Source organism: Daphnia carinata, chromosome 1, assembly GCF_022539665.2.
Source record: "Daphnia carinata strain CSIRO-1 chromosome 1, CSIRO_AGI_Dcar_HiC_V3, whole genome shotgun sequence".
NCBI lineage: Eukaryota > Metazoa > Arthropoda > Branchiopoda > Diplostraca > Daphniidae > Daphnia > Daphnia carinata.
The window spans coordinates 10,136,426-10,158,058 of record NC_081331.1 but is presented as its reverse complement, the minus strand read 5'-3'; the positions used below and the strand labels follow the sequence as shown (position 1 = coordinate 10,158,058).

Below are 21,633 nucleotides of genomic sequence, written 5' to 3'. Positions count from 1 at the left end.
TGTTTACGCAGAATTGTTTGACCGAGCGACAATGTCGGAGAGCGAAGAATTGACTGTGGATGATGGGCACCCTGTTTCCGCTTTTCAACTGCATCGCGAGAGCAGTTACAAGAAAAGGGAAGTGTACGAAAAGCTGGTTGCCTCCAAAAAGACTCCGATCGCGGATGGAGCGTCTTCGAGTACAATAATGGCACAATCATTGGGCAATCCTGGGCCGTCAGTTTCACATGTCGTGGCTCGGCCGTCACGCCAGTCGGCGGCCAAACGGGAAAGCAATTCTTTGACGCCTGCGATGTTGAGTTTGAATGGCCCTCCGACCTCGTTCAGTCCCAATCTGGCCGATTGTAAACCCTATTCTATTCTTTTGGGGGAGAATATTCTCGTTGAGTGTTCGCTTTTGAAGAGATACCTGTTATTACTAAAAGACGCTTTGTCAAAGCCCGACTTGTCTGTTGTCGAATTACAAACTCTTACTCACGATGTCAAAAAGGCGAGAGAAGTCCTGATGGAAAAGGTTGCAGTGCCTCTGAATGATTTTCAGAGGGAATTGCAAGAGCAAATTCCACATGAACACGTAGCTTTTCATTCGTCTAATTCGGGTCCTCCTTTTCATTCGGCGAATTCAGCAGGTCCCCCTGTTCATTCGTTTCACGAATTGAGAAATAGTTTGCTACTTCCGCTAACTCCCACGGCTACGTATCCATATCCTTCCCATCTTTATGTCTATCCCTATCCGGAGCAGTTAACTGACAGGAGGAACCCTGTAGGTATTACCGATCAGAGTTGCGTTCCATACAATGCGCAGCCTGCGCATTAAAATTGTTTTGAATTTTGAAATTACAGTACCTTCGTTTCACGTCTCACTGCCATACTGCTCCATTTTAAGCGATTACATGTAGTCGATTCTTTTTTCCTCTAAGTTACCGCTCTATTGGAACGTATAGTTAGCTGAGTCTCTTTTGCGTGTGGGAGGTGGGGTAACCCTTAAAAAACGGGATGTTAAAACATTTCGGCACAATTTTTTGCGAGGCGATTTCTATGACTTGAAAACTGGAACCTCATAACGAGTTCTAAAAATTTTTTGTCTTTTTACATTTTTTTATCACTTTTTTAAGGCTTTTAATTCTTTTTTTTCGAAAGTGTTCAATTATTGTATTTTGTGTTCTTTTCATTATTAACTTACACGTTGTAGCGGTTGCCTGTACTTTTTCTTGTTTTCCGAATAAAATGCACGTTAAAAATAATTTTCCGGGTCGTATAGGAGATTAGTTAATACGCCTTTATCAAATGAGACGTCATGCGAGTTGCGCAACGTTTGTGAACGCGCTAAATTTTCAATAAGAGGGAATAATATAATAGGTGCGATTTTCACAGGCAAAATCGTCATAACTGTGTGATGTTGAAAAACTGTGTAATTGTCAAAATATTGCCGCTACCTTTCTCAATTTTTAGAGGCTATCCAAGTTTGATGGCCATTGCGCCATCGTCAATCGTAATGTTAAGTTCCCATTTGGCGAATGCCAAAGCTCCTTTCTTCTATTGCTGGACATATTTCTTGTTTCGCTAAAAGTTAGACAGTCGACTGAAAAATGCCTCTGGTTGCTACGCAAAGGCACACGTTTGCATCTTTCACGTATGAATAACTCTGACGCTGGAACGGACTCGCACGGGGTAGGGAAAGAGAGAGCGACGCAATTTATTGCTTCTAGGCACGCATACTCATTTCACCACACCATGGAAATATTTTTAATTGGTGAAACGGCATACAAACCTATCAGCTCATACCCAAAGACCCCCTTATGCTTAGAGCTATTGTGACTTTGGCGCTGGTCCCGCGATTTTCTGGACTTTGCCCACTGTAGTCTCGTGAAGGCTAATAACAGATCGTGTATATGATTGTCTCTGGTGGACTAGTAAAAAAGCAGCGTGCATACGTGAGCCAGTGATGCCAAGAAAGGCGGCGCGAGTAATGTATAAGTAAAAATGATAGAGTACGAGCTGGATGTGGCTAGTTGGAATGAGGGAGAGCAAGTACCCATTGCGAGTCACCAACTTATTTTTTTTTTATTTTTTTCTTTTCCACTCTCACCAACCCCACTATTCAACCTCCCATCCGCTTCCGCCTCTTACGATAACAAGTCCTTGTCCATTCATCTGACAATAGCCGGCGTGGTCTTCTTGACGCGGGCCACAGTGTGTTTGCTTCCTCCAGACAATATAAACGTCAGGACATGTACAGCAACAGTGGGAATCGAGTACTAGCACCCTTTGATCATTGACTATATATGTTAAAACAGTCATGTCTGGCAGCATTATGTGTTGACAGCGTTAGAGCTCATTAACAGTACAATCACGAAAAGGGATGATCGTTTTTGTCTAAATCTTTTAAAAGACGATTTTGTTTTAGTAGATAATCAATTGATTGTGAGTAAGAAAAACGTGTTCTGGTTGAATGCAGTTTCTCGTATAAATTACAGCTGCTTTTCTAAAAGAAAACCAGAAATAGAAAAAAAAAACTAATGTAAGAAAAGGGTGACATTCTTGTGTACTATATATATATACTCTACAACTAGGAAGCCCCGCAAAGGATTGTCAGGTTGACGTGGTCGTATGCGATGCGCGTCCGTCACATCAAAAAAGAATAATGTCCGGGCCACCGGTTATATCTATTCGACCGAGCTTCTTCCTTTCTCGAAGGAAGCTGGAAAGACGGATGGTTTCCTCCATGTCTTGTGCACAACATTGTGCCCGTCATGCGGGCTGTCTCCTTCTCTTTCTTCGTCCTTTCAACGAAGATCCGTCCTTACGACTTATTGGATGTCAGCCAATAAAAAGCGGAAAGATTCGTAGCCAAAAAGAGACCCATACCACTTGCAGCCATCAAATCATTTTCTTTCGCTTTTATTTTATTTATTTTTTTTTTTTTTTATATTTGTCTGTTGTTTTATTTCAATCACATGTGAGACGTAGTTGCTTATGCGGTACCTTGTTGTATCGGGACCGACCCTCGTTTGTTTCTTGTTTGCATGACAACCTCCTTCAGTTTATATATGGAGTCCTAGAAACAAGTATCAATCATTTGGTTGGCGCCTGTGATACAAAAGACCCATTTCCTTGTGTGATCGTCCTCCTCCCCTCTCCATCAGTTTAAAATTGCCCCTGAAAGCTGGCTCACATTTATGTTGGTGCAGTTGCTGGCCTAGTCTTCCCAACCACAACAGCTGTTGCGGAACCCTTGAAGCATCGTAGTATCTCTCCTTGCTCAGCCGAACGTATTAGGTGACAACTTACAGCCTTGATCCCTTTGGGAAATCAATCGTCATCCTTTATCCATAATTCAGCACAGAGTTGAGAGCGAACCTTGATAGACGCTTCATTGTGCATCTTCTTGCTTTCTCTGTCTCCGTTTTATCATATTTTTTTTCTTTTTGCGAAAGAGAAATTTATCCAACGCATTTCATTTGTTTCGTCTTATTCTTCTTTTCCTTTTTTTGGTTATTGAAATTATGATTTTTCATGGTGCACACATGGTGATCTCATCACTTATATGGCTCCGTCTGTTACGGCGGCGCGGATGGGTGTACGGACAATTTATTCTCAACGCTGCACAGTCCCTCAAGTTGATTTATTTTTGTTTGGCCAACCCTGCTGCATTTGTTAAATTGCCAATTGTTCCGGCGAGAGCTACCAAACCCCTTCGTATATATACAAATATGCGCGTGCAACACAAGGAACAACAGAAAAAGTTTCATTTTATTTTTTTCCCTTTTTGAATAACGTCGACTACGCTGTAAATTGCGCGTATCCCGTATTTTTTTTTGTGTAGTTGCTGCGTCCGTTTCCTGCTGCCACGGCAGCTGCTTCATCCGACGTAATCGAATGAAGCTCGAGGTTTATAAGAAGTAGGAGGAGTCGCTGGGTGTTTGTTATTATGTTTGAACACGACATGAATGTCAGTTTACGTATTCGCAGCAGTTGGCTGACGAGAGTTGCGCAAATGTAGGAGAGACGTGTGTTGATTTCGCCCTTGTTTGCACCCTCAGATACTGTAGCACTCGCCGCCCCAAACCGCAATATTCTCAGCCAAAGTCGGATGACAATGACGACTGGATCGAATTATTTTTCTGCACTCGGTCGTCGCGCTGCTCTTTACCATTTCACGGCAAGAATATGGAATGAATTTTTTGGCCTCGAATGCCAAAAAAAAAAAAAAATGTCTTGCGAGCTTTGCAAAAAAAAAATGCGACCTCGGGCCGCCCAGCACAATCAGCACATTCATCGATAACTTAACATGTTCGTATCCGCCCACCATTCCCTCCCAGCGAGTTCGTTTGCTCTTCCCATTTTCTATAGCAATAAATAATTAAAACTGTTCATATCGGTCGAGCCAATTTCATAAATTCCCCAGCAGCTTTCCAAAGGTGCTCATTATATCGTAATGGGTTGCTTTGCTCGATTCGAGGTTGTCCCTACGAATGATAGATTGTAAGTCTTGAATGCTCATCTGCTCGATTACTATTGCCATCATTAAACCGTACTCCGTGTGCATTGCTATATCTTTTGGCCATGGGATGCACACGCACTCGTTATCAAATGGCGTCGTGCGTTTTGATATGCTACAAAGAAATCGGATCAAGTGGAGAGCGTGTCAGGTGTTCAAAAGTCTAAATCGGGTTCGATAACATTTTGGCTTGTGCGATTGACCCATTAGAAGCGACCGTATATATATATCGCTATGCAATGTAAAAGAAAACGACGTTCGCCTTTGAGACTAAACAGGAAAAAGCAGCTGCGACTCGTGCTGTTTGAGACGTGTACATTTGGAATTGTGTATGGAGTCAAACGCACTGATCCATCACCATCGAGAGTGCCCAATCTAACGGCATCGAATGCGTTTCTACCAATGGTATGTAGTCTGACCCGTTGCAGGAGGCGTCATCTTTCTTATAGTATTAACTAGATCGTCGTGTTCGATAACAAGTCAATATTGACTCAATAAGCAATAACAGATTGGATTTGATTCCCTTCTATTTATGACCCGAATTCCGTTGCTCCGTTTTAACTCGCAATAGAAAAAGTCCGGTGAATCGTTTGCCCAGTTCCCTTCAACCGATCGTCGCATAAATCAACAACTTACTAACACGCCACACATGGTGTCAAAAATCTTCTCGTTTTTCATCATAAAGGAATCTAGCAATGCCATTAATCCATACAAAACAAGAACTAAGTAAGACAAACTGTTTTCCTTCGTAGCTCTCCGTTTTTCTGACGTGTAAATACATCTATTTGAGGGCATACGATGAGTAGATATTGTCTGTCATCGCCACTATTCATCGCCTTTCGTCATAGGATGTCTAACCAATCGAACGCGGGTTACCTCCAGTTGAAATTTCAATTTCTTTAATTTAACAAATAAATAAAATACTTAGTTGCCTACTTTGGACTTTGGAATGAACCCGCTAGTGTAAGAAGGATCAATGGCGCCTGCCTCGTTTCAACTTTCAGAGCGAATCGAGTCCAACTTGGCAGTATCGCTGGCCGGGGTCTGGCTGCTTATCGAGAAATCCAGACGTTGAGAGAACTTGCCCTGATGTTTATTCGCCCAGCCCAGTTACAGAGTCGGTTAAACGCACACTCGTAATGGAGTGATATACAACTTAGTTGGCCGGCAGCTTGGACTTGATATATTGCAAATGCTATGCATCGGCGAACTGAAAGCAGAAGAGCGTCTCTTGTAGCTTAGCAAAGCTTACGATTCCTTCTTCCAGGGCAGAACAGCAACCCATCAATCTTTCTGTCGATAATTTGCGATATCAATCTGAGTCACGTCTTTTGAATGAAACAGTGGCATGGCTCTCTAAAGTTCCTCGGTTGCTTTTTGCACTCGACACAGATTCAAAATGAAACTCGATTTCAGTAAAAAGACTAAAATTACTAAGAATTACATTAATGTGAGGAAATAGAACATCATTCTAGGATATTCATCATTACTACTTTTATTATTACGTGCGCGAGGGAGTCGCCATGGTATTCGCGTGCAAAGCTCATTGAGCGGATCGAAATATGGATGAAATCGTACATCCTGTGTGCCGGGGGCGGATCTCTCTCCTCCAACTAAAACTAAAAAAAAAGGGTGTGTAAAGTGTAGTTGTGTGTGAAAGTGAATATCGAGGATAAGCTTTCACGAACCAATGGCAAACGACTAAAAAGCAGCCGCGTCGAAACCTCGTTGGCTGAAGCTGTTGCACTATATCAACTATCTGTGCGGATAGAAGATAACTAGTACTCTCATTGTCGGTGGTGACTCCTTCTTTCATGTATAGTGGGTATTTGTTTCATTCGATGCGAATTAGGTTCTTCTTCCGTATAATATGATGTGCTGGAATTAACCTATTTGTTTTGGTTATACGGTATTGCAACAGTATGTTCTCGCCATGTCCGCTGAGCTTATAATAATCTCTTTGGAGACCTCTATTCTCCAACTGATAACTGGTGGATGAATCGAAACTCACTTGTTCTTATAGTCTGAATTGAAAGTGAAATCATCAAATATTACTTTTTTTTTTTTTGTAAAAAAAAAATTTAAAATATGTTAAGTTGTTTGAAATGTGTACTTACATCGCCATGAAAACCCTAAGAGGCATCTAGCGGTATTACGTAAATATTGTTTGCGCGGTTAGATTTATTCAGATTTTCAGAACAAAAATTGTCTTGTATAATTTCCTTACTCACGGAATTTCTATTCGCATTAATAATTCGTCTTTGTATGGGAAAATGAAATTGGGCAACACCATTAAATTTCCCAGTATTAGCCCGTGTTACTATTTACATATGGATAGAAGTGCTGCTGCTTACATTTTGGCAACAGGACACAGATTCCATGATGCTCCGTCAAGTTAGTTCACCGTTTTTCCTTTTTATTCCAGGCTAAGAGAATTCTCAGCTAATGTCAGCAATTTACTTTTTGAATCTATAAAATCATTACAGTAAACTCATGTTTAGAGTATGATAGGTGCCAAGTTGGGAGAACACAAGAACATTTACTTGGATCAGTTGACACTTTAATGAATTGCTGTAAAGAAACAGAGTTTGTCTTCTCAAGAAGGTTTGCTTCCTCAGTACTCAAAACTTCTCCAAGACCTTTCAGAGCCCCAAGGACTTCAATCTGTCAAAAATTTTAAAGGAAAAATTGAATGAAGGGCATACAAGTAATTTTAAGAAATATTATCATGCCTGCTGCACTTCAGCAACTTTGCTGGAAAGCTTTCCGAGTTTTAGATCTCTCTGAATTTGGGCCAGTTTGAGCCGTAATTGTTCTGGTTGTTTTTTTGCAAACATGAGAATTATTTCTGGTGTTCTGAAAACATTACTGAGAGCTGCTTGTATGCCCTAATTTTGCCAAGTGATAACAGAGTTGTTTGAACTATTTGTTATTTAAATGCATAGTATAAATAATTTTACCAACTGAATGGCTGCAAAGTAATCGGTCAGAGATAAATCTCCAGCTGCTAATTTTGCAAGTGATGACTGAAACTCTCTCATCTGTTCCAGGGTTTCTGCTTTGGTCTCCTGGTACTCTTCAGGTTCGAAATCTTCCCTATTCTCTTAAAATAGTTACATATCTGCACTGTATGCTTTGCACTTTTTATCTATTTACCTGTATTTTTCTAAATCTTCCAACTGTTTCACTAGTCTTTCTAGCTGTTCTTCCACGTTGCTTTTTAGTTTTTCAGTTTGTTTCAATGCCATTTCAAGGTATACAGGTGTAAAAAGGAATTGAGATTTACGTCAAAATCGCAGTATCAGGGTTTCAATTTCCAAATACTAGTAGCAGACTATGAATTCATGCAATGTTGCCTGTCACGATAATTTGTCCAAGTTTTTTTTTTTATTGTTTATTTCTTATTCTGGTCAGTTTCTTACTCTGGAGGTTTGATTGGCAGGTATTTCTCTTAAGGCTGGAGAACAACCAGTAATGTATTTGGTACAGATTGATGTTTTTAAGTTTCTACTGAATGTTTACAGAGGTCACACTAAAAAAAAATTATCCACTATGCTAACTTCAGAAGCTACAACAAAAGAATCCGGAACTTTTCGTTTGGGTGTGGTTAAATGATATTCCGCAAGAATACTGTTACATTGACCATGACAACGAGAACCCTTAGGAAACTACCTGGAATCTAGTGTCTATAGACTTAAGATTGCTGCTGTGCTGAAGGTCACTGTTTGTGTCTCAAAATTCGTTTGGGTCTTCCGGTGACATTGATTACGACTTGTGCAATCTTCAGTCCGGAATTGCTTATTATGAATTGTTTTGTGGTTAGAACGCCTTTCGGCCATACAATGAGCTTATATAAAACTCATGGATATACCTTTTTTTGAGTCGACTTCCAACTAGCGATAGTCAACAGCTGACACGTAGGAACGGTTACCCAACACAACCCGGGTTAGGTACCATCGCCCACCTTGAGTCGTTCTCCTGTCGCCAGTGTTATAAGATGCTGCTCAAGATCGCTGCTGTTTGCCTTTTTGCTTTTTTGGCTACATTTTCCCCGTTCACCCAAGGTAATATTGCCTTTCTATTTTTAGTTACAGAGTGTTAGTACGCAAATTTAAAAGTTTCTCGAAACCATATTTTGCTTTAAAATAATGAGGTAGAAAAATGTCTAAGCTTTTGCGACTGTAAAATGCCTAGGTCAATAGTATCCTGTGATAACCTGCAGGGCAAATACCAATCTTTGTATTCTGACGTAAGCTTCGTACAATTTCCATTAAAATTGCGTTGGCAAAAACCTAAATATCAAATAAGCTAAAAATGCCCAATAAATTTGGTCAATAAGGTTTGAAACACAACTTAAAGTATTTCAACTACCATGAATAAAAGTGAATCCGAATGATTCTCTTACAATTTTTTGTCTACCCTAATAATTATGTTTTCAGGTCAGGTAGCATCTGTAGTCCCAGAGGATTGCCTGGGATGTTTGTGCCAGGCCAGTACAGGTTGTAACATGACGATTCCTTGCACATCTGGTCACCAATACCTTTGTGGCCCTTTCCTTATTTCTTGGGCTTATTGGGCAGACGCAGGCAAATTCGTTCTAGCGAACGACGACCCTGAACGGAAAGGAGGTACGTCCAATATTTATTCCCACCTCAATTGGGGAAACGTCTAAGAATATTTTAACGAATTGTAAAAATAGCTTTCGAGGCGTGTGTCCAAGATGCTGTGTGTGCTGGAGAAACTGTACGTGGATACATGGCAAAATTTGCACAGGTATTTTATTAATTTTTGATATTACTTTAGCATCATTGATATAATTATTTACTGTCTCGTAATTTATGTCTCTAGGATTGCAACGGAGATGGAGTAATTAACTGTGATGACTACGCGCACCTCCACATTTTGGGCGGATTCGGCTGCAACGCACCAGTTGCCCAGACGCCTTTCTACCAAGGTTATCTCGCATGTAGAAACACAGTCCAGTCTTTGTCGGGTTGATTTTTGATCGTAACTTATCGCTGTTGCTAGCCGAAAAAGTGTCTTACATTGTATTAAAAGTCCTGTGGGATTTAGTTATTTAAACGAAAAAATAGGAATTGCTGATGGGTTTTCATCGATTGATTATTAAATACACGATTGGCCACGAAATGGTAGTGTCGTCCACGATAACAATCAAGCTTTTTTTATGGTAAGCATGTGTTGAACACAAGGAGTTAATTACTCCACGCAAGAGAAATATGGTGATGTTAGCTTAGCGAAAACGCGAAATTTGTCAAAACAAGAATAAACGAGGTTAGCCGCAAAAATGATGTCTTGAAAGGAAAGTTCGCCATTAAATTCCAGTCAGGAAACCCAACGTCTTGCAACTACAAAACGAGCCATTGTGTCAAGGTGGTACATGTTTGCAGCTCATGTCACGGGAAATTTCCCACTTGCACGAATCAACACATGTGTGTCGCAATTGTGGGATGCCAAATGGGTCAGTGTAGCTTTCTCTCTCTCTCTGTTTCCTTATTTATTTAGATTTGAGATGTGTTATTAAGCACAATTAATTAAGCTTAATATTTTCTGCCTCGTTACGGTCTGGCACATAATTTTCTGAATGTTAATTAAACTCACGATGGTTTTATGAATTTCCAAGACTACCTCGATCAATAATTTTTATTCATTAAACGTAAATTATCGCATTATTATTTTTTTTCTCCTGTCATTGCCTGCAGATCGTTAAAGTAAGATGTAAATTAACCATGCTTGTATTAAAAGATTCAAAACAACATATTCTTGTTTGGTTGCTGGAATAATTGCCATTTATAGGGGAACGAAAAATCTTAGATATCCCACACAATGTATTTTCAGACAAATGCATCCCAATTCATTCCTAGAGGTAAAATAAATTGAAAAAAAATTCTGAGCTAGCAACCTTGTCTTTGGAAACGTACTGCTTTGTCGTCCAGCAACTTCCCGAGGCGCGTGGCATTAATTAAGAGAAAACAGGAAGCAAAGCGCTTGCTAGAAACAGCCGCCCTTCTTTCCCGTAAAAGGCCATATCACGAATTTATTTCAGGTTACCTCAATGTCACTTGATGATTGGTCCGTGCGTCTATATAAGTTAGAGCGCCGGTCCACTGATTCAGAAACACCAGCTCCAGCCAGAAGCAAAACAATGTTGCTCTTCTGCTCCCAAGATAAAAGAATGTTAAACAGCCTCGCTGCTGCTTACCTTTTAGTCGCTGTATTCGTATTTTCTCCTACAATTCAAGGTAAAACATTTTGCTAAAGGCGACAGCACAGTCACACCATTTTTATAACGCTGAGAGATACCGCGTTTGTTCAATGTCTTTACGAAACGTAAACCGGAGTAATTTCTGTATTTAAATCCTGATCTTCGTTTAAACGATCGTTTTGCACTGCTTCTTATGGGTGATGTAAGGTTCCACCAATTACTTGCTGGATTTTTAAATTTTATACCTAAATTATCAGTTAATGGTGCTACGTTTGATCTGATGTTTCAGGTCAAGAGGAAGAACTCGCTGAAATTGTAATACCGGATGACTGCATGCAATGCTTGTGTGAAGCAAGCTCCTACTGCAATTTGACTGCTCCGTGCACTACTGGTTCACAGTATCTATGTGGTCCTTTCCTAATGGGAGTTAACTATTGGGCAGATGCAGGACAACCTATGCTTACGCCAGACGAAGATCCCAATGGAGGTTGTGATAATATACCTAGCAAATGATAATAACTACCTTCTTGAATATTAAGTTTAATAGCGTTCGAGGCATGCGCGCGAGACCTGGAATGTGCCAAAAAGACAGTTCGTTCGTACATGACAGAATTCGCACAGGTAATACTGACAGACTGTGTTATGACAGATAAAATAGGTTTTTTGTAATGATATTTTTTAACATTAGGATTGTACCGAAGATGGTGTCATAGATTGCGAAGACTTTGCACGTATTCACGTATTAGGGAAATCGGACTCATGTTTTGCTAAAATGGAAGGTTTGCCCTTCTATAGGGTATTCCGCGAATGCAGAGATAAACCTGCTTCTGTCTAAGATATTCAATAAACCCATTATTGTTCGAAAACAATGCCGAAGAATATCAAGTTCGGTTGCGATAATTCTCCCAATGTAACACGCGATTGCAAGCTAATCGCTCAATGTACCACATTAACCGGTAGAGTTTGCGTGATTTGTTAAAGTTCATGATACAAATAAATAATTGGCAAATAAAATTATTTCACCTATTGTTGAACACTTATGTTTTATAATGAATCGTCATTTTTGGACACTTGCTCTGAAGAATAAAGAGAATTTTTGGCCAAAAATCGCGCTATGCTACTAAAACTATCTGGCAACGCAATGGATTTCATATGAAAGGATTGAAAGTCAATAGTAAACAGAAAACACAAAAGAAGAAAAGTGAAATCTTGAAAATCTACCCTACTCTAGCATTTTCTGAAGGTGATAAAATTGTTGTTAGTTGGCTCTAATTGTATTAGTTCATTGGTAATATTATTTCTATTGTGTGTTATTTAGTTATGCTTTCAGGATGTACTTTGAATAATAGAACTTAAGTTGTTTGTTGTGAGTGAAAGTTTAGATGGCATGATATAGAACAAGGTTGGAAGTTGTTCTACCAACAAACAAAACTGTCCTGGCATGATAGGAGTCTGATGTTTGTTGGTGAAAAACATATGAAACATTCCTGTAGATTCTATATTTATCTCAGCATAATAAAGTTTGTAATCCTTCATTACATTCACTTTTTGTTTAGATTTTATTTGTATGGCGCCTACAGTGAGATGGTTGGGGCTTACATGAACTTAAATATCAAGCCCAATTCAACAGTGATAGATGATGGCAGTAAAGAGCAACTTACTGCGGTTGGATACACAAGAAGTTATCTCAAGACCTTCGTCTTCCACTGTATAGCATTACTATGCATAGGCTTGCCATATGTTCTTATCTACTGGCACAATGTTTTTGGAATCCGTTGGCAGTATGTTCGCTGCCCTATAGATGAATCTCAAGTCTTGGTGTTAGAGGTATGATCTAGTGTTTACAATGTTGTTCGTTTGTGTAAAGTTAATAATGAGATTTTCCTTTGTGAAGGATGTCCATGGGCAAACATATATTGCAAAAGTGCACCAAGAAATTGTTGGGGATTACTTTCCTGATGAATACTCTCTGCTATCAAAGGATGATTCAGAGAGAGAGGAAGATTCTGAAACCAGTAAATTGTTTGAAGAAGATTCTGTGCCCTACTCGCGTTATTTTGTCCATCAACATGTCAAGTACCTGTGGAGCAAAAGGTACCAGCGATTTCAAATGCTTACGGGAATCGAACAAGGCATTCAGCTTTGCGATTTTCACACTTTCGAAGGGCAATCAGTGCAAATTCAGGAAGCAAAGTATGAATACTCACTTCAATTTTCAATACAAATAATAACATTGGTTTCATTGATCGTAGGCTACAGTTACACGGCTTCAACACAATGTCCGTGGACGTCAAGTCCTATTGGCGTTTGCTAATAGATGAAGTTCTCAATCCATTTTACCTTTTTGAGATCTTTAGTTGCGTGGTTTGGACAGTCGATGATTATATTTACTATGCCGGATGCATTTTTGTGGTATCGATTATATCCGTAGGCGTTGCCCTCTACGAAATTCGCAGGGTAATTCAACTTTTCGTACATGACTGATAACCAGCAATACAAATATTAATTTCTTTCTGCAGCAAAGTTCAACATTGAAAAATATGACAGCAGCCCACATATCTTCCATGGTTACCGTTTCTCGTGGCGGAGAAGGTAATCTTTTGTATTAAATTTAATATTCCTTGATCGAGACTCATAGTAATTTGTTCCAAGTTTATGAAAATATTTATGCCAGCCGGTTGGTACCTGGAGACGTTATTGTTATACCTCCGACGGGTTTCTTGGTTCCTTGCGATGCCGTCCTCGTGGCGGGAACATGTAATTAAATATCATAGATAAATGATACATTTTTTTTTTTTTACTAATGCGAAGTATTATTGCTTAATCAAATACAGGTATTGTGAATGAAAGTGTCTTGACAGGTTGGTTATTGACATGGTATTGCCTTTGCGAACAAAATTACTGTATTCTTTTTTTCTCCCAGTAGGTGAAAGTGCGCCCGAGACAAAAACGCCTGTTCCTGATCTGGACGAACCCTATTGTACCGATATTCACAAACGGCACACGCTCTTCTGTGGTACACAAATTCTTCAAACGCGCTATTATGGCCAAGATAAAGTCTTGGCAGTTGTAATTAGGACGGGTTTCACTACTGCTAAGGGCGAGTTAGTCCGCTCGATCTTATACCCGAAGCCTATAGGTTTCAAGTTTTATATCGACTCGCTCAAATTCGTCTTGTTACTTTTCGGCGTGGCCCTTTGTGGCATTACCTATTGCGTCTACGTTTATATCACGAAAGGGGTAAGGAATATATTTGTTTTTTTTACATGTACAATGTTTACCTCCTGATTATATAATATTTATTCTAGGCTACGCTTTGGGAAATTGTCATACGTGCTTGTGATATGCTAACAATCGTCGTTCCGCCCGCCATGCCCGCCGCAATGACGGTTGGAACAGTGTACGCTCAGTCACGTTTGCGCCGTAACGGCATCTTTTGCATTTCGCCACCACGCATCAATGTGTGTGGCAAATTAAAGCTCATGTGCTTCGATAAAGTAGGAAGGCTGAAAAAGCAAAAATCTAAAAAAAAATTATTTCATATCAATGGTTAATTAATGTCAATTTTTACTTGTTTCCAGACAGGAACCCTGACAGAAGGTGGTCTCGAATTTTGCGGAGTGGCACCGCGATCAAAAGATGAAAATGTTTTTGCTGATCTTGTTCGTGATCCAGCACTTCAACTGAAACAAGATGATCCAGTTTTAGTAACTCTCGCGGCGTGCCATACTCTTACCCGAATCGAAGGTTTTTACCTTTCCACTTTGCTTGCTTTAGATATTGTCCATGAAAATCGCTGGAAAAAAAAACAAACAAACAAAAACATTCTCTTAGGTCAATTGATCGGTGACCCTTTAGAACTGGAAATGTTCAAATCAACTCAATGGATTTTGGAAGAACCGGGAGCAGATATAACTCGTTACGATGTTATGGCTCCTATTGTTGTCAAACCCGTCACTCGCGATACGTTCCTGGGTGTTCATGGTTTTGATTTCGCTGAAACGGGATTCGAAGTACAATTTGAAAATATTGAGTAATCGTTTAAGGTTAATAATCCATATTGTCTTGAAGATACCATATGCAGTGGGTATCGTACGCCAGTTTCCATTCAGCTCCAGCCTACAAAGAATGTCGGTAGTTGTCCGAACTTTAGGTAGCGCTCACATGGAGCTGCTATGTAAAGGGTCGCCTGAAATGATTCGAACACTTTGCGTGGAGGCATCCGTGCCAGCAAATTTTGCCAAAGTTCTAAGATCATTCACAATGCGTGGTTTCCGTGTACTTGCATTAGCTCATCGCGTATTAGATCGACGATTGACCTGGCACCAAATGCACCGCATGAAGCGAGAACAAATGGAATGCAATCTGAACTTCCTTGGTCTACTCGTTATGCATAATACTCTCAAATCCGAAACGACCCCAGTTGTTCGACAATTGCGTAACGCTAGCATTCGATGTGTTATGGTTACTGGTAGGTTTCATTCAAATACAAATCTTGCGCTTCTGGTAATTTTCAGTAATTCTCTAACTTTTTCATCTAGGTGACAACCTGCTAACTGCAATTAATGTGGGAAGAGATTGTGACATGCTTCCTGTAGGAGAAAAAGTGATACTTGTTACAGCTACTTCACCGAAGGGTACTACCCGTGCATCCATTACCTATTCATTGGCTGAAATGTATGAAAGGGATTTAGAAGAGAGTGGTGTCTTGTCGTCGTCAGAGTCAGATGCCATGTTTACTGAGAGCTGGCCAGACTCGGTATTCCAGCCAATGGAAAACATATCGCGTATGTGGCGCAGACAAGCTCTTGTTTCCGATGCTGAAAGAGGATTGGACAGTAACCATCTAACTCCACGATTACATTTGGCTCTTGGGGGGAAAACCCTAGACGTCATTCGTAAACATTTTCCTCATTTACTGCAAAGAATCCTTGTGCGAGCAACCATTCTAGCTCGGATGACACCTGATCAGAAAACAAAAGTAATTCTTGTCATGGTTTTCCATAATGCATGTACGTTTACTAATTCCTTTTACATGCCACATAAGGTGGTGGAAGAGTTTCAAGAACTTGGTTACGCTGTTGGATTTTGCGGGGATGGAGCTAATGACTGCGGAGCTCTTAAAGCAGCTCATGTAGGCATTTCTTTGTCGGATGCTGAGGCATCCGTGGCTGCTCCCTTCACTGCTAAAGCTGGAAACATTTCATGTGTCCCGACTATCGTCCGTGAAGGTCGTTGTGCCTTAGTCACCAGTTTCGGGGTGTTTAAGTATATGGCACTCTACAGCTTGATTCAGTTCATATCCGTACTGATCCTATACTCGCTACGCACAACTCTTGGCGACTATATGTTTCTCTATCATGACCTGTTCATCACGACAACGGTTGCCGTTCTAATGGGACACACTGATCCCTACCCAAACCTCGTGGTTCACCGCCCTAGAGGGTCGCTTCTTACCAGCTCAAATATGCTGTCTTTAGTTATGCAAATAGCTTTGACGGCGGCCATACAACTCGGTGCCCTGTTGCTCTTAATGCTGCAGCCCTGGTATCACCCTATACATCCCGACGGCGATGAAGTCATTATTCCGTGTTGGGAAGTAACCGTCATCTTCTCGATAAGTTCATTTCAATACCTTATTCTTGCGCTTGCATTTTCCTACGGACCTCCTTATCGACAGCCATTTTATACCAACAAACTTTTTCTCTTCGCCCTGATTGTCCTAACGGCATTCTCTCTAGTCCTGACATTGCTGCCGATCGGGCCGCTGGCCGACTTTTTCCAAGTGATGGGGATCAACGTGAATCCTTTTCACTGGTACTCAGAGGATGACGGTGGGATTCCTGTTGGTTCCACAAGGACTGATGACGACGACAACATGTACCTGTTCCGCAGCTGTCTGATACTTCTAGTTATATTGCACCTTTCTGTGGCTCTTTATATTGAAAATTTGGTCGCTGAAAACGAGTCCATTCAGCGTCCAGCAAATGATCCTCGCAACTCTGAACCAAAGAACAAGTACAAGAAGGTAGAGCTGGACTTAGCCACGGAAAAGGACTGGCCACCGCTGGGTCAAGCCAGTACAAGTGAAATTTTGTCACTTTAAATCTTTAAAAACAGATCGCGTAGTGAGTTTCGAAAATTAGTTCAAATCCACCATTATAGTTGTGTTCTTCATTCTAAGTGTGCTTAATTCCAAAATGTGTGTTTGACTAGCGTTTAATATAATATTCGTCTATCGTAACCAATTGTCCTAGCAAATTTTGCTTATCCAATAAGCATATTACTTTAGGTATGGACGGAATGAGTGGTTTTTCTACCCCCCCCCCGCCCCTTTTTTTTGCATGTTCGTCTAGCAATTCATTCCTAATATTGTGTCAAAATCGGACAGAAACCATTTTCAAGTGTGTCTCACGTGTTGTTAGTCAAATAAAAAATATTTTTCGGGATTGTTGTGTTATCGCTCACGTTGTTGTTTTGTTTAAACACTTGTTTAGGTCTTTCATCTCTTTGATTTCTAAAAGCCAGGCCATGTCCTACTTACACAACATACAGGCCTCCGTGGGATAACGGTTTAGCAATGCAATTTTTTACGTGCAGCATCAGACTACGGCCAAGATATGCATAACATCAAATGAGATAATTTACGAAACAAACCATTCCTATTTTCAGAATAATTTCTCAGTGCTGCGAGGCTACGAAAGGGCTTGGCCTCGCGTTAATCTGTTCGATATTTTTACTGATCGGGCAGGTCATTTAGATTTTCAGGGCGGATCGGACAAGTGCCGGGTCGTCCTTTTATTTCGAACCGTACCTCGTCAGGTTTTGAAAAGGTTGCCTAAGCGGGCTTTACAACCCGATTTTGTACGGTTTGCACCGCGGTTTTAGGGTTTGCTCCGTGGATTTACGGTTTGCATAGGAATTACATCAGTAACAGACTTTGTCGCTAGATGGCGGAGAGATCGACCAATTTTCGATCGCGATGACAAGTTCGATCGGAAATTTGATTTATAACAAGTTGTTGACCGCCATTACGTTCACAACAATAAGTGATAATTACTTGATTTGGAATTTCAGCAAAATTTCAAAAAAAAGTTTTAATGGCGGTTCAAACCGGTTTTGGCCAGTTACAAGCCGAAAGCCAAACCTCAGGCAAAATTGGCTAAAGCGTACCGACGGTTTGACGATTTTTTAATGAAAAAACCGCGCTTTGCCCCGATCAAAGACGATCGGGGCCGAGCCCTAGTGCCAGCTGCTGGCTTAATAAATTGGCAACAGCGGATGAGCAGACGGCGGCTTTTTTTAGCAATTATTTCTGTGCATGTGTATTTGATGAACGCTAAGTCCTTGACCCACAGGCGAATCGTATTTCTAGTGAAACGTTACGCTTTGTACAGGGGAACTTACCCAAGGCCGTTACCATTTGATAACCAGATTGTAACATTTTAATCTCGTCACAGCCTTTCTTCAAGGTGTCATTGTGCCTGGTGTCAATTTTTCTCAGGTATCAACCGTCCTAGTCCTAGTTCTAGCTGTACATATTTTAGTTTTTTGTCTGGTATATACCATATGATCATATAATCGCCAGTCACGTTTTGTTTCGTAACATGATACGAGTTGCATCACTGCATAACCTGATCACATTTTCTAAAAGTATTCGTGAACTTAATAAAAAATTGGGTCTCCTAATCTTGAGCCATTCGTGAAAGACGGAGTTTGTTTCAAATCGGGAATTGGAAAGAAAGCATTTCTGTAGAACTTTCTTTGATTTCATAGTGAAAGGTGATTTGGATAAAGGCATTTAGTTTTTCATACATAGAAACTATTCTAGCATCCTGTATTTTTGATTAACTTGTTCAACCAGGCACTTGTGTACACATTTTCTAAGTGTGTTTAAGAAATCACATTGCTCAAAGTAAAAACAAAAGTATTTTCAGCAATTTGCTATTTTGGTTTAGGTAACTGTCTTAATCAATTGTAATATTTGTTTTGTGGATTTCGTGTAATGCTTTGGCTGAAAAACTTTATGGTGGTTCTGTCTTATACTGATCGTGGTTCATGGGTATGTTGTTACATTCTGATTTGGAAGCTTAATGCCGAAGATTAATTCACAAACCATAGGGGAAGGGGAAATGCAATTGTCCTGTAAAGAAGTGTTGTATGCAAAATCTTTTTGTATAGGGCATATTTTTATTTGATAAAATTATTAACTAATTTTTTTCTTCCATTTCTAGGATGTGCTGTCTCTGACACTTCACTTGCTTTTATTCGTTATACATGCAACATACAAAAATGGCAAAGACAAACCCTAGCCTTGGCATGCCCAATGCCAGCACACGAGTGGCCATATTTTTATCAAACATGAGGTATGAACATCTTATAGCAGGAATATCAGGTGGAGTTGCATCCACATTGATTCTTCATCCTTTGGACTTGATCAAAATCAGATTTGCAGGTATGTCTATACGAATTCAGGGATGACAATATTATAACGCATTTCATCATTTCAGTCAGTGACGGTCAGTTGAGTATACGACCTCAGTATTCTGGATTGTATGACGCCGTTTGCAGCATAACTCGAACTGAAGGAATTCGTGGTCTGTACAGAGGTGTAGCGCCCAATGTTTGTGGTGCAGGATTTGCGTGGGGGTCCTATTTCTTTTTGTAGGTGTCTTACTGTTCATTACCGAGGATTCCTTGTTGTCTATTCGTCGTATTTGAACAGTTACAATGCCATCAAAGTAGAAATGCAAAGTGGAGATTCAACCGTAGCGCTGAGTCCCGCCAAACATATGTTAGCGGCCGCTGAAGCAGGTGTAGCTACCCAAATCTTGACAAATCCTATATGGGTCGTGAAAACTCGTCTTTGTCTGCAATATGGTCCAGAAACAGTTCATCTCTCAGATGAAAAGAGATACAAGTAAGATTTATTTCCTACAGTAACTTGCATGTTGGAATACTAATGATAGTCTTTTCAGGGGAATGATTGATGCTCTAGTCAAGATGTACCGCTATGAAGGCATTCGTGGTTTGTACAAAGGATTCGTGCCAGGAATCTTTGGCGTCTCACACGGTGCACTTCAGTTTATGGCTTATGAGGAAATGAAAAATAGTTACAATAGTTACCGAAATTTACCTATCGACACCAAATTGGTGAGTCAAAAACCATTTAGTCTATCCCCGTTATGTAGGTTTTCGTATAAAATCAATTTCATAATCTGAATCTAGGCCACGTCTGAGTACCTGTCATTTGCCGCCCTGTCAAAATTGTTTGCCGCCACTGCTACTTACCCCTATCAAGTAGTTCGAGCCCGATTGCAGGATCAATACCGCGACTACAAGGGCGTCATGGATGTGATATCGCAGACGTGGAGGTACGAAGGTGTCCGCGGATTTTATAAAGGCCTGTCGCCCTACATGGTCCACGTCACGCCCAATATTTGTCTGGTCTTCCTTATTTATGAAATGTGCACTGGCGAACGGTGATGTCCCCTTGATTCATAAAACAAATGAAAGCAAAATTGCGCAGAATCGAGTACAATCGAATCCCTCCCTCTTGTTTGTGTACGGCCCGTTCGGCCGGGCTAATTTTAGTTGGAATTTCCTGTACATACTAAGATCAATAACGAATCTCGCATTGTCCGTCTTGTGGCCTAGTTTTGTCATTTTCGTGAGGAAACGATCACCTTGTATCTATTGTGAGGTAGTGTAGATTCCGAAAGTGGCATGGAGTGACCTACAGCTTTTTCTTCTGTTAATTTCAGGCATGAGAGGGTGAGAGGCTTTTACAAGGGATTGCTCCCTAACTTGTTAAGGGTCACTCCAGCTACAGCCTTGACGTTCGTCGTCTACGAGAATGTTTCTTACGCGTTGAAATCGCTATCCAGAGGCAAAGAAAATCATTCAACCGAAGGCGAGGATCGAACTCTTTCCAAACCAAATGAAACACAATCTTCGTCAGTAACGTCCAAAACTTAAACTTTGGGTCATTTGTTTTCTTTCCCTTTTCCAGTAAGTCGAATACATTTGTTATTGTTTTCTTTAATGAAAAGATGACGAGCTAAACAGAAGCTGACCTGACACTGTAAGTTACTATGTCATTAAGTTATAACGTTCAACTCCGAATCTCTATTTTAATTACTTTTTCATGTAGGATATGCAGATGGCGTATTTAGCAGAGAGATGTAGCAGGTAGAAATGGAGACAGCCGTTTGTTTTTGGCTTAGGTGGCTTCCGTTCGCAGAACGTAGTATTGCGTTAGGAAGGTTCGATGTTGAGGCGTGCGGTTCTTCAAAGGTTTATAATCTTAGTCAAGGATGACTTTCTCCCATTTTTCTTTGTGCAACAAGGAAAAGGGGAAATCGCATCACTCTCTTCCATTGTCCTTTCTATACACACTCTAATCGTTTTTGTTTTTTCCGGGTCATTCTGGACAACAAAAGTCGTTCTATTCAGCTTAAACTATTGGACTTGGAAAAGTGTACACGCGCGCCATTATTATTAATATTACGATGCGGAGTGGAGAAAAGAACGAGAGTCTGGCGTCGAATGAGGTCATTCGGCGCAAGCCTCGATTTTTTCTTTTTTTTTCTTTGTTTCCTTTTTTTTTTTATCTAGGGAAAATATGGGTCAAGTATCAAGGTTAAGAAAGAATCTGGAAGTGAGGGATGACCTGGTGAAGCGTGGAGGCGGGACCCTTCCAGCCGTGAATGGAAAGTGAATCGTTCAACATCCTCGATCTACAATCCCGCCGTCATTGCTCGTAGAAAAAGGCTTGGTTGTCGCAAATCAACATACAGTCCCTACGGCTGAACTGCGAAAGGGAGGGTGTCAAATGGATGTTTTGCGTGTTCAAACGGACCGCTTTTTAATTTTATTTTTGAAATTGTGGCGGCTAGCCATGGGTATT

The 21,633-nt window shown here is 40.4% G+C and overlaps 6 protein-coding genes across 14 annotated transcripts in view; 5 read left to right on the top strand and 1 right to left on the bottom strand.

Moving 5' to 3' along the window:
• The window catches only part of LOC130692906 (uncharacterized), a 50,229-nt gene that overhangs the window by 5,065 nt on the left and 23,531 nt on the right, over positions 1 to 21,633 (top strand). For 2 of the 4 annotated variants that reach the window (XM_057516016.2, XM_057516012.2), the window contains exon 2: positions 12 to 1,136. In XM_057516016.2, coding sequence (XP_057371999.1) covers positions 32 to 817 — 786 coding nt within the window. In that variant the 5' untranslated portion in view covers positions 12 to 31 and the 3' untranslated portion in view covers positions 818 to 1,136. Of the gene's footprint in view, positions 1 to 11; positions 1,137 to 21,633 lie in introns of those variants that run through there. The other 2 variants (XR_009421936.1, XM_057516004.2) reach the window with 2 other exon arrangements.
• LOC130692990 (protein LZIC-like) lies at positions 5,658 to 7,883 on the bottom strand. Of its 2 annotated transcripts, XM_059497272.1 has the most exons (7): positions 7,658 to 7,883; positions 7,462 to 7,597; positions 7,234 to 7,389; positions 7,045 to 7,165; positions 6,619 to 6,970; positions 6,190 to 6,525; positions 5,658 to 6,120 (listed from the first exon to the last, which is right to left on the bottom strand). In XM_059497272.1, exons 1-5 carry the CDS (start codon positions 7,747 to 7,749, stop codon positions 6,918 to 6,920), a joined length of 558 nt encoding a protein of 185 aa, XP_059353255.1. In that variant the 5' UTR covers positions 7,750 to 7,883; the 3' UTR covers positions 5,658 to 6,120; positions 6,190 to 6,525; positions 6,619 to 6,917. The 2 variants fall into 2 exon arrangements, with proteins under 2 accessions (XP_059353255.1, XP_059353263.1); XM_059497280.1 differs by lacking the exon at positions 5,658 to 6,120 and having other exon boundaries at positions 6,137 to 6,525.
• Positions 8,185 to 13,884, top strand: LOC130693046 (lysozyme-like). Of its 2 annotated transcripts, XR_009421946.1 has the most exons (5): positions 8,185 to 8,565; positions 8,941 to 9,129; positions 9,201 to 9,274; positions 9,350 to 9,607; positions 13,872 to 13,884. XR_009421946.1 is itself a non-coding variant. In XM_057516164.2 (4 exons), the coding sequence occupies exons 1-4, from the start codon at positions 8,499 to 8,501 to the stop codon at positions 9,497 to 9,499; spliced, it is 480 nt and encodes a 159-aa protein (XP_057372147.1). In that variant the 5' UTR covers positions 8,185 to 8,498; the 3' UTR covers positions 9,500 to 9,649. The 2 variants fall into 2 exon arrangements, 1 of the variants encoding a protein (XP_057372147.1); XM_057516164.2 differs by lacking the exon at positions 13,872 to 13,884 and having other exon boundaries at positions 9,350 to 9,649.
• Positions 10,605 to 11,579, top strand: LOC130692960 (invertebrate-type lysozyme 6-like). Its single transcript, XM_057516062.2, has 4 exons — positions 10,605 to 10,761; positions 11,014 to 11,211; positions 11,272 to 11,345; positions 11,413 to 11,579. The coding sequence occupies exons 1-4, from the start codon at positions 10,665 to 10,667 to the stop codon at positions 11,557 to 11,559; spliced, it is 516 nt and encodes a 171-aa protein (XP_057372045.1). The 5' UTR covers positions 10,605 to 10,664; the 3' UTR covers positions 11,560 to 11,579.
• On the top strand, positions 12,277 to 17,152 carry LOC130693186 (polyamine-transporting ATPase 13A2-like). Its single transcript, XM_057516312.2, has 13 exons — positions 12,277 to 12,551; positions 12,619 to 12,917; positions 12,977 to 13,181; positions 13,244 to 13,316; positions 13,377 to 13,481; positions 13,559 to 13,585; positions 13,651 to 13,964; positions 14,033 to 14,221; positions 14,306 to 14,471; positions 14,559 to 14,737; positions 14,796 to 15,195; positions 15,266 to 15,705; positions 15,772 to 17,152. Exons 1-13 carry the CDS (start codon positions 12,309 to 12,311, stop codon positions 16,828 to 16,830), a joined length of 3,699 nt encoding a protein of 1,232 aa, XP_057372295.1. The 5' UTR covers positions 12,277 to 12,308; the 3' UTR covers positions 16,831 to 17,152.
• Positions 18,039 to 21,459, top strand: LOC130693263 (mitochondrial folate transporter/carrier-like). 4 transcript variants are annotated; one of them, XM_059497290.1, is made up of 7 exons: positions 18,039 to 18,228; positions 18,959 to 19,179; positions 19,235 to 19,388; positions 19,450 to 19,644; positions 19,703 to 19,877; positions 19,953 to 20,098; positions 21,342 to 21,459. In XM_059497290.1, the coding sequence occupies exons 2-7, from the start codon at positions 19,002 to 19,004 to the stop codon at positions 21,442 to 21,444; spliced, it is 951 nt and encodes a 316-aa protein (XP_059353273.1). In that variant the 5' UTR covers positions 18,039 to 18,228; positions 18,959 to 19,001; the 3' UTR covers positions 21,445 to 21,459. The 4 variants fall into 4 exon arrangements, 3 of the variants coding, with proteins under 3 accessions (XP_059353273.1, XP_057372374.1, XP_059353272.1); XR_009421955.1 differs by lacking the exon at positions 21,342 to 21,459 and adding an exon at positions 20,489 to 20,617 and having other exon boundaries at positions 18,040 to 18,228; positions 19,953 to 20,427; XM_057516391.2 differs by lacking the exon at positions 21,342 to 21,459 and adding an exon at positions 20,489 to 20,842 and having other exon boundaries at positions 18,040 to 18,228.

Coding starts and splice junctions, on each gene's coding strand:
- LOC130693046 (XM_057516164.2), top strand. CDS start 8,499: ATGCTGCTCAAGATCGCTGCTGTTTGCCTTTTTGCTTTTTTGGCTACA. Junction 9,130..9,200: donor CGACCCTGAACGGAAAGGAG/GTACGTCCAATA, acceptor TTGTAAAAATAG/CTTTCGAGGCGTGTGTCCAA. Junction 9,275..9,349: donor ACATGGCAAAATTTGCACAG/GTATTTTATTAA, acceptor TTATGTCTCTAG/GATTGCAACGGAGATGGAGT.
- LOC130692990 (XM_059497272.1), bottom strand. CDS start 7,749: ATGGCATTGAAACAAACTGAAAAACTAAAAAGCAACGTGGAAGAACAG. Junction 7,598..7,657: donor GAAGATTTAGAAAAATACAG/GTAAATAGATAA, acceptor TTAAGAGAATAG/GGAAGATTTCGAACCTGAAG. Junction 6,971..7,044: donor TAAAGTGTCAACTGATCCAA/GTAAATGTTCTT, acceptor ATGATTTTATAG/ATTCAAAAAGTAAATTGCTG.
- LOC130692960 (XM_057516062.2), top strand. CDS start 10,665: ATGTTGCTCTTCTGCTCCCAAGATAAAAGAATGTTAAACAGCCTCGCT. Junction 10,762..11,013: donor ATTTTCTCCTACAATTCAAG/GTAAAACATTTT, acceptor CTGATGTTTCAG/GTCAAGAGGAAGAACTCGCT. Junction 11,212..11,271: donor AGACGAAGATCCCAATGGAG/GTTGTGATAATA, acceptor TAAGTTTAATAG/CGTTCGAGGCATGCGCGCGA.
- LOC130693186 (XM_057516312.2), top strand. CDS start 12,309: ATGGTTGGGGCTTACATGAACTTAAATATCAAGCCCAATTCAACAGTG. Junction 12,918..12,976: donor GTGCAAATTCAGGAAGCAAA/GTATGAATACTC, acceptor CATTGATCGTAG/GCTACAGTTACACGGCTTCA. Junction 13,317..13,376: donor CGTTTCTCGTGGCGGAGAAG/GTAATCTTTTGT, acceptor ATTTGTTCCAAG/TTTATGAAAATATTTATGCC.
- LOC130693263 (XM_057516391.2), top strand. CDS start 19,002: ATGCAACATACAAAAATGGCAAAGACAAACCCTAGCCTTGGCATGCCC. Junction 19,389..19,449: donor TGGGGGTCCTATTTCTTTTT/GTAGGTGTCTTA, acceptor GTATTTGAACAG/TTACAATGCCATCAAAGTAG. Junction 19,878..19,952: donor TACCTATCGACACCAAATTG/GTGAGTCAAAAA, acceptor ATCTGAATCTAG/GCCACGTCTGAGTACCTGTC.